The sequence below is a fragment of the Solanum tuberosum genome, unplaced genomic scaffold, assembly GCF_000226075.1.
Source record: "Solanum tuberosum cultivar DM 1-3 516 R44 unplaced genomic scaffold, SolTub_3.0 scf00102, whole genome shotgun sequence".
NCBI classification, from domain to species: Eukaryota; Viridiplantae; Streptophyta; class Magnoliopsida; order Solanales; family Solanaceae; genus Solanum; species Solanum tuberosum.
Window position 1 is genome coordinate 1,528,862 of NW_006239028.1, and position 10,317 is coordinate 1,539,178.

Sequence of the window (10,317 nt, forward strand, 5' to 3'; positions counted from 1 at the left end):
CACCCAACGACTGTCCAATTTTCTAAGGGCTCACATCCGATCCGACTCTTATACCATACTTAGTCAATACTAATTCTCATTTAAACTTTCTCATAACAAATTATTATAAACTAATATAATTTAATATAAAAAATCAACCATGATTAGGGTAAAGAAGTGGCAAGTGTGCTGTTTTCCAACAAGTAGCAATAAAAACCTCTAAAATATTTTCAAACATAAACAGAAAACTAGGTAGACGGTCACCAACACTCTAACCTACCCAAAATGTTGCTAACCAAATATAACGAAAAGAAAAATTTAGATCACCTAGTATAAAAATACCAATTATTTTAAGAAGAAAAAAAAAATTCTCACAAAATATTAGTATAAAAAAACGAAATAACAAAGAAAGTAACCATTTTTTAATTTGGGCGGCAATTAAATGCAAAGAGTCAACGTTCTTAATTTTTTTTCCCTATAAATTCCTTCTTCCTCTGTCCTAATTTTCATCAAAACCTTTACAACTTTTCTGTCAAAAAAATGTCACTTCCACTAAAAAATACAGTTTTTCCAATGATTTTACTAAAAGTAGCAGAATGGTTTCTTTACAAACTCCTCGCAAATTCATGTTATAAAGCAGCAATGAAAGTTAAAAATTCTCGAATTTTTTTCAAGAATTCATCTTTTAGATCATCTCATCAAATTCCTCTGTACCCAAACATCTCGAAATGTAACAATATAAGAAAATCGGAAACAGTTATATGTGATATTCAATCTACATTACTTAGATCTGAATCATTTTTTCCGTATTTCATGTTAATTGCTTTCGAAGGTGGCAGTATATTAAGAGCTCTGTTTTTGCTTCTGTCAAGTCCTCTGTTATTCGTTCTTGATTTCGAAGCTAAATTGAGAGTTATGGTGTTTATATCTTTTTGTGGGATGAAAATTAAGGATGTTGAATGTGTTGGTAGAGCTGTTTTACCTAAGTTTTATCTTGAAAATTTGAATGTTGGTGTTTACGAGGTGATGAAATCTGCAGGGGAAAGAATGGTGTTTACGAGTGTGCCTAGAGTTATGGTGGAAAGTTTTTTGAAGGAATATTTGAGTGTTGATTGTGTTAAAGGGACTGAATTGCATTGTTTTGGGAATTATTTTAGTGGATTTGTTTCATCTTCTGGGATTTTGATTAAGCATAGAGCATTGATGGAAGCTGTTGGTGAGAAAAAACCAGATATTGGTATTGGAAATTCAAGTCTTCATGATCATTTATTTATCTCCCTTTGCAAGGTATGCTTTTAGTGCTTCCTTTGTTTTTTTTTTCTTCGGTGTTCGATACTTGCGATGAGTTATTTGTGTCTAAAGATTCATAAAACCTTCTTATCAAAGACAGTTTTATCACTCCACAACAATTCAATTCGGTGTTTGATATCCACTTTGAGATACGAGTCATTCGTGTTTGTGCCTGAAAATTTCGCTCTGAGCTGTAAAACGCTCCTCACCAAAGACAAGTTTATATTACTCCACTATATATATATGATATTCTTTTGTTTTTAATTTGTTAAGAAATGATGTATTTTTATATGTTTTTGTGATCTTCTTGTTCTGAATTTAAAATTTTCTTTTTACTCTTAAATATGATATGATATTATAATCATTCAAATATAATAATATGAATAGAATATAAGTTTTAAGGATATAGTTGGTCGGTATGAATAGGTAGAACTAGATCTTGAACTTTATGTATCCTAAATTTGCCATTAAATTTATGGCTTGTTTTGGTTATTGTGTCCACACTTCAAAATTTATACAAGTTTAATGAAATTTCTAATATAAAAACACAAAGTTTTAAGTAAAAATTATTGAATTTCTCTCAAACTCATATGTAATATTGTAGTTCCGTCTCTACAAGTAGGTAGAGGAGGAGCATTTGAAGCTTATGACTTTTAAAGTCTAATATTTTAAGTTATAGATACATATTCGATGGACTTTTAAGTCAAATACTATGTTTAAATCAAGGCTATTTAGTTTGGCCAAATTCATAGCCGATACTCTCCCTCTGTCCTTATAGGTATGTAGAGAAGGAATCAACAATTTTTTATTTTTTATTTTTTATAATTATTTAAGTTATTCGGTTTTAAATCAATAATATGTACATATTTAATTGACTTTTAAGATAAATACTAAATTTTCCTGTGGCCGACACTCCCACTCCACCCCTATAGAAATGTACGATTGTGTCTATTTTTTTAAAAACTTTGTATCCCATCAAACTCCGACATTATTGAATTAAACAGAGGAAATATAAATCTTCCATCAACCTCACTTTTCATTTATCAAGTTTTACAATTATTAATTACAGTTGTATTCCTTTGCCAGGTATTTAAGAAAATTCCTGCTAATGAAAAAGACTTTCAACTAAATCTGGTCCCATTATTCTTCAGATGTTTATTTTTTTTGTACTGTCGTAGTGACTTGACACTTTCAAGGCATATAATTATTCTGCATTTAGATTTTTGAGTATTTCATTACACAAAAAATAAAAAGAAATTAAATTCATCAACATTTTGTTACACAACTTTGTAAACATCAAAACTTAACATTCATTTCACATGACATGTCCTTGGCTATTCATGTGTTAGTACGAGAGTCAAATTATTTAATTTTAAGCACAAATTAAAGTAATGATTGGTGTTGACGCTTAGATACAAATTCAGTCAAATTCAATAGTTTTTGCTCTAACAGTGCATCAATATTATCACTTGAAGTTATCATTCTAAATACGTAACGATACATAAAGTGGAAATTCTAATTTTGCGTCTGATACAGGAAGCTTATGTGGTGAACAAAGAGGATGAAAAGGCTAAGTCAATATTACCAAGGGAAAAATACCCAAAGCCATTAGTTTTTCATGATGGAAGGCTAGCATTTCTACCTACACCTCTTGCAACATTAGCCATGTTTATGTGGCTACCAATTGGGATTCCACTATCCATTTTTAGAATCTTAATTGGCATATGTTTGCCATACAAAGTAGCTGTTTTGTTGGGAAAATTAAGTGGTATAAGACTCAGAGTTAAAGGTACTGACCCTCCAAGATCTGAAAATGACAAAGGAGTCCTATATGTTTGCACTCATAGAACACTTTTGGACCCTGTCTTTCTTAGCACATCTTTGGGAAAGCCTTTAACAGCAGTGACTTATAGTTTAAGCAAAATGTCTGAAATTCTTGCTCCTATTAAAACTGTGAGATTGACAAGATCAAGACAAAAAGATGGAGAAGCCATGCAAAGATTGCTTAGTGAAGGTAATGTTCAAATACTCCTATTTTTCGTTCTACGTAAAAGTATTTGACTAGACATAAGTTTTTTTTTTTTTCTAAGTGACTATAATCTGACGACTTCTATCGCTAAACATAGAAAAATCATAACGATTTCTTAGTGAAGTTAATGTCAAAATACTCCTTTTTTTTTTTCATTCAATGTGAAAGTATTTGACTAGACCTACATTTTTCTATGTGACTATAAACTAACAACTTCTGTCACTAAACATCAAAAATTCGTAAAGATTACTTAGTGAAGGTCATGTCAAAAAAATATTCTTATTTTTTCGTTCTATGTGACTATAAACTTACAACTTCTGTTGCTAAACATCAAAAAAAAAATTGCTTAGTGAAGGTAATGTCAAAAAAATATTCTTATTTTTCGTTCTATGTGACTATAAACTGACAACTTCTGTCACTAAACATAAAAAAATTCGTAACTAACTTCAATTTCTATTTTTCTTATAGGTGACTTAGTGGTATGCCCAGAAGGGACAACATGTAGAGAGCCATATCTATTAAGGTTCAGTTCACTATTTGCAGAATTAGCAGATGAGATTGTACCAGTGGCTATGAACACAAATGTTAGCATGTTTTATGGTACAACAGCTAGTGGGCTTAAATGTTTGGACCCAATTTTCTTCTTGATGAATCCAAGGCCTTGTTACAATGTTGAAATATTAGGCAAATTACCAAAAGAATTGACTTGTGCTGGTGGAAAATCAAGTCATGAAGTGGCTAATTATATACAAAGACAATTAGGTGCTGCATTGGGATTTGAGTGCACTAATCTTACAAGAAGGGACAAATATTTAATGCTTGCTGGTAATGAAGGGGTAGTTGAAGATCAAAATTCAAGAATAAATACCCCTAATTAATTTAATTATGGAGTATATAGGATTAGTGTTTTTTTAATCTTTCTTTTGTTATATTCACTTTATTTAGTAGCACATATATAAATGTGAGTATATGTTTATTACTCCCTCCGTCCCATTTTATATGTCATTCCTTTCTATAAATAGTTGGTCCATAATACTTGTCATTTCATAAAATCAATGCATAAATTACCATATTGTTCCTTTTTTACCCTTTTGAGTTATTAGCCTTGAAAATATACATTTGACCAACTTAGAAAAATGATTCTTGTTCATTGGTTAAATTAACTAATCAAAATAAATTAATTCATATTTATTGATTGAAAACTTGAGTTCCAAAAAAATTAAATAAGGATAGAAGGGTAAAGTTATATAAATAGTTGGTCCATAATACTTGTCATTTCATAAAATCAATGCATAAATTACCATATTGTTCCTTTTTTACCCTTTTGAGTTATTAGCCTTGAAAATATACATTTGACCAACTTAGAAAAATGATTCTTGTTCATTGGTTAAATTAACTAATCAAAATAAATTAATTCATATTTATTGATTGAAAACTTGAGTTCCAAAAAAATTAAATAAGGGTAGAAGGGTAAAGTTACATCATTTCTTAATGCAAGTGCAAAGTAAAAAGGTGACATATAAAATTGGACGGAGGGAGTATGCAATTAGTGGTAATGTATGTAATTTTTTCCATCTTCGTACACATTTGATTAATGGAGTAATAATATTCTTTTTTTTTTTGAGGACTTATATGCAGAAGTACTAATTCTATTCTTGTGGTCTAATATTGAGTTGTATGTAGAAGTACGACTTTTTATATTATATTATTTTCGTTAGTAAATACAGTTTATGTATGTAAGTTATTTAACTAACTATTATAACTTGCTCAACTTTTATCTCTAAAAAAAAATCCTTGATATGTCCTCAAACTTTTTAAACCGTTATGGTGAACTAAGGGTATATTTGGAAGGAAAGAAAACTAATTTTTGATCCCACCTATATTTGGTCCAAATTAATTTGACTTAAAAGTCATTTATTTGAAGGTCCATAGTATTTATTGGCGCTGCAATATATGAGTTGGCATTGATTTAATTATGCGATACGTGTCTCTCTTTCAAATAAGAATTTGATAAGAATGAAAAAAAAGTAAGAAATGAAGAGGAGTTAAATCCATAATAATTCAGTCACTATGCTATTATTAATAAGTAACTAAAGCAGAACTATCTTAGATTTTATTTGAATGTGCCTTTGTCTAAAGTTCCCATTGCACATTAATTATAAAATTTGAATGATTGTTATCAGTCTTGTTATTAATTAATCGTACTCAACGGCATTTTTGAAAACGTGACACTTAAAAGAAATAGGGTCATCATGTTTGCTGAGTTGTTGTTGAAGATGTTATGGTTCCTAAGATTAGCCATACATATATGCCAAAAATATATACAAAGAAATTGATTAGGTGTTGTTTGATAATTGATTTGGAAGTAAGATATATTGGTATTAAATTATGTATAACTAATATTTATACGTTTCATAGGTGATTAGGAGGTAAGTTATTCATGTAGAAAATTAATATAGTGTTTAGTCTGCAATTTAAAAATTTGCATACATGTATAAGTTATCAGGAAATCCTCATATTATTTTATATAGGATAAAAGATGAAATGAGTGAACATGTAGAAATTTATTTCAAGCAATGTTTTAAAAAATGAGGTGTGGGCAAGACATTATACTTAGTATGAGGTGATGCGTAAGTTGGAGACTTGGAGGCATGGGACACGTAAGATAGCCCCATAATTTTTAATTTTGTAATTTATAATGTAGTAAATAGTATAATAATATAAAAATTATAAAAATACATTAATAATTTTTTTTTAAAATGAATCTCGTAAAAAACAAAACTACTAACACGATTTTACAAATATAGATAATTCAATGGTAGATATACATATCAACTCTAACCTCTTAACTTTCAAACAATAAAAGAATCACAATTCCTTAAGATTTATTATTGTCATATTTTACAATGTACCTTCCTCTATAAGAAAATAATTAATAAAATTTATAGGTGTTATAATAGAAACATCACTCATTCATGAATAAAATTAAATTAAATTACTTTTATATAATACAATAACAAAAAATATAATAAGACATAGGACAAAAACATATAAACTAATAACAAATAAAAATGTGAAATTTGTCAATGTAGGACATAAACATAAATCTATCCGATCCCACACAATTCTTTGGATTCCATAAAGCAGAAGCATCGTCATTTAATTTGAGAGAGAGTGATTCAAAATTTTAATTAAGCAATTTAGAATATGAAAAAATATATACACGAAGAAGTTGAAGGAGATTTAACATAATTTACTATGTATAGATAAAATTAATTTTAACTATATATAAACAATATAATTTTTTGTTTCAAACTATGTAAAGGTGAATTTTGGGCATAACTCAACCCAAAATCTAGCTCATAGAGGAAGAATTATCCAGGTCTATATAAAGAGATCAATTTCTCATCTTTTTTTCGATGTGAGACTTTCTAACACTCCCCTACATGTCCAGACCTCATTAACTGAAACGTGAACACTACAACATGACCGTGTAACATTGGTGAACAAAGAATTGAAATAGACCCGATTCTAATATCACGTAAAGATAAATTTTGGACCTAATCTCCCGTCCCCCTATATAGCTAGTCCCCTGCCTCTATCCACAGTGTTTTCTTTTTTCACATTAATTGTAAATTTTGTATGATTGTTATCAGTCTTGTTAATAATGTGATTGTACTGGACAGCTTTTCGAAAACATGTCATCATTAAATTAAAATTTAAAAGAAATGGGGTCATCATGCTGCTGCGGGTAGTTGAAGAAATTATATTATGGTTCCTCCTTATATTAAGCCATGCATATATGCACAAAAAATTAATAAAAATATCTCCTCCAGCTAGTTTTTGTTTGTCTATATGTCAATATATGTTAATTGACTAATAGGTAAAGGAACTAAATGATCAACCAGTCTTGTACATGCACCAATATATAGTGCATTAAAATGAACATGTACAAAATATATATACTTCAGTAGAATCAATTTAATTGCATGTCCCTGAAACAACAATATTTACTCCCTTAAAAGAGTAGTTTAGTCGCAGTGGCAAAATCAAAATTTTCATTAAATGGATCGAAATATGAAAAAGTACTAACCGCCCTACTTTTATAAGAACTAATTAATCATCGATCAAGTACGTACGTAGTCTGATTTTCCTGACTTGTATTTGAAAATCTTTGTCATCATTAATAAGTGTGTTCATATATAGTACATCTTGTGGAGTAATATTAGCTCCCAAAAAAAATAAATATATATATATAGGAGTACTTAATTACATATAGAGTCTCTATGGAAGATCAGAACTGGAAAAGTAAATAAGCGGGTCAGATCGAATATTGACAGAAAAATAAAATATCGAAGCTGTTCATATAACATGGATAAAAAAGGATTAATCAATGGGTGATGTGAATATATTGTCTATATATGGTGATGTGAGAATACACAAGCTAAAAATCAAAATAGATTTAGAATTTCAGAAAAAACAAGAACATATATATAAAAAATAATAAGCTGACAAATGGATATTAATTGATGAACACAGTAATCCGCAAAAAAAAGAATATCATATAGTTATAGTAGATTTATACACATACAAGAGACAATTGCTTCTTAGCATAAAATGGATATCCATATTTGATCCATTTTTTAAATCGTCAGTTATCTAACTATGATTTTTATTCCTTTATTTAAATAGCTCCATCCAGAGACTTTGAGTTTGAATTCGAATTCTTTCGGGTATGACATTGCTTTTATAGATAGCATTTTATCAGTCAATATGGGGCTTTTCGACGTGATTTTAATTTAGTCAGGCTCCAATATAGATAACCGATACCAGATGAAAAGACAAGGCATCTGAAAGTGCATGCATCAACCATATGAAACGTCCATTGCCTTCGTACGTACATATGACCTAAATAAGTAAACAACTAAACACCCATACCATAATATTTCAAACTTTATTTGTTTTGGAGAAGATAACAAAACAATAGTATTTTTTTTCGATATATTTTTACTTTTCCACTATAATAAAAATAATATTTTATTTTTACTTGTTTATTTTAGAGAAAAAACAATTTCTTTTTTAATTTCTTCATATTCTACCCTTATCATAACTACTCACTCCCCAAATTATTTTTCAAATCAATTGAGAGCTGATACTATACACCAATTAATACGAATATTTATATTATCATTTGATATACACCCATTCGGTGCACATGGCTATATATTACTAGTTTTTACGTTTAGGTTTATGAAACCATAACGTACACGAACTTAAATATTCTGACGTAAGAGTGTTGAAATTTAGGTAGATGAAGAATAATGAGAGATATTTAAACATTTTTTCACATGTAAGAAATTATAAGGGGTATACGTATCATTATCGTTCTTGGCATGCATGCGCTGAATAATTAGTTTGGGATATTTGTAGCTTTAAAGTAACAGTATATTGATTATTATATATATATATATAAAACCAAAATTTGATCGGTATATACAACGTAATTTTTCGACGAAAGGTGTCACTTGACACCCCTTAACCAAGTGTGGGTCCGCCCCTATTCAATTCAAGTCGATATTTGACCAACACGCCTTAAATGGAATAGACGTCGATGGAGTAATAATTTCTTACAAATGTGAATAAATTATTATTTGAAAATCTTACAATCATACTCGAACAGTGGTAAAATCAAATTTTTCATTAAGAAAATTCAATTTATAAAAAAATCAACACATGAAAAAGTTAAGGAATTCACCTTGTATGAATAACATAATTTCCTATCGAAGGAGGTTCAAATGAAACTTCAATGCACCGTGTTGATTTCGACGCTCTGCCATACCTTGAGGTGCGCATACACATAATTATGGAAATGACGTAATGTTTCTTCGCTAGCTATAGTTGTGTCATGTCCCGTAGTTTTGCTGTTCATTGTTCTCAGACGCCTCTTTGACTATCTTTGTATATTGCTCCATTCGTCCATTTTATTTCTTACGAGTACGTATGTTAAATTAAACATGAACAAATAAATATAGACGGAGAGAATACATGTATAGGTGTTGAGTTCAGTACCTCAGCCTCTCACTTAGAGGGAATGCACTAATTCTAATGCCAATTATAAGGCCATCTGTAGACAATATTTTATGAATATAGCTGTGGTATCACAGAGATGGTTTTTGGAATTTGTGACACTGTCCGGCCCACTCTTATATGTGGGCTGTAGTCATCACTAGACTATGGGCTTGCTCTTCTGGTCCTGGGCTTCCACAGTTTCTATAGCGATTTTTTTTCATAAATAGTTATAGTTTGGATCATAATTATGAATAGTGTCAATAGTTTGTCTAATTACAATTAATAACAATAGTTTTAAAGAGGAGAGAGGCGAGCGAGATCACGACACATAAAGGAGAGAGACAACACACTATATCTCAAATACACAATGTCCTATCTCCCAATCTCGCACACAAACACACAAATAGGGGTGGCAAAATCAAATTTAACCCGCACAACCAGACCCAATTCATTTAAGTTTCGGTTGGTTATTGACCCACCCATTTGTTAGCTCAACCCATTTCAACTCATTAAAAATTGGATTGATATGTAACCCAAATTGATTTTTGAGAAATTCTTGTCAAAATATTTTTAATTTTAATTTTTAATTTTATATGTTATATATAGTTATAATAAAGTATTTTTTTTATTAGGTACTAAAAGCTTATAATATACTTCCTCCGTCCCTATTTACTTGTCCATATTTCCTTTTTTAGTTGTCCCTATTTAGTTGTCCATTTTGACAAATCAAGAAAGGACAACAAATTTTTTCCTATTATACCCTTATTTACACTTCTTGAAAATTGTAAAAGTGTATGTTGTTTCCCTCCAATTTATTTCACTTGAATTCAAATAAGTGGTTGTAATTTTGAAGTGAAAAGTTGTCATAAGGGTAAAATTGTAACTTCACTGTGCTAATCATTGTTGCCTTAATCTGTGTGCCATTTCTAAAGTGGACAACTAAAAAGGGA

At 29.6% G+C, this 10,317-nt stretch overlaps 1 protein-coding gene across 1 annotated transcript; it reads left to right on the forward strand.

Annotated features, from left to right (window-relative positions):
- Positions 1-472: 472 nt before the first annotated feature.
- Positions 473-4,277, forward strand: LOC102588361 (glycerol-3-phosphate acyltransferase 1). Its single transcript, XM_006348927.2, has 3 exons — positions 473-1,266; positions 2,806-3,283; positions 3,767-4,277. The coding sequence occupies exons 1-3, from the start codon at positions 520-522 to the stop codon at positions 4,174-4,176; spliced, it is 1,635 nt and encodes a 544-aa protein (XP_006348989.1). The 5' UTR covers positions 473-519; the 3' UTR covers positions 4,177-4,277.
- Positions 4,278-10,317: the final 6,040 nt, after the last annotated feature.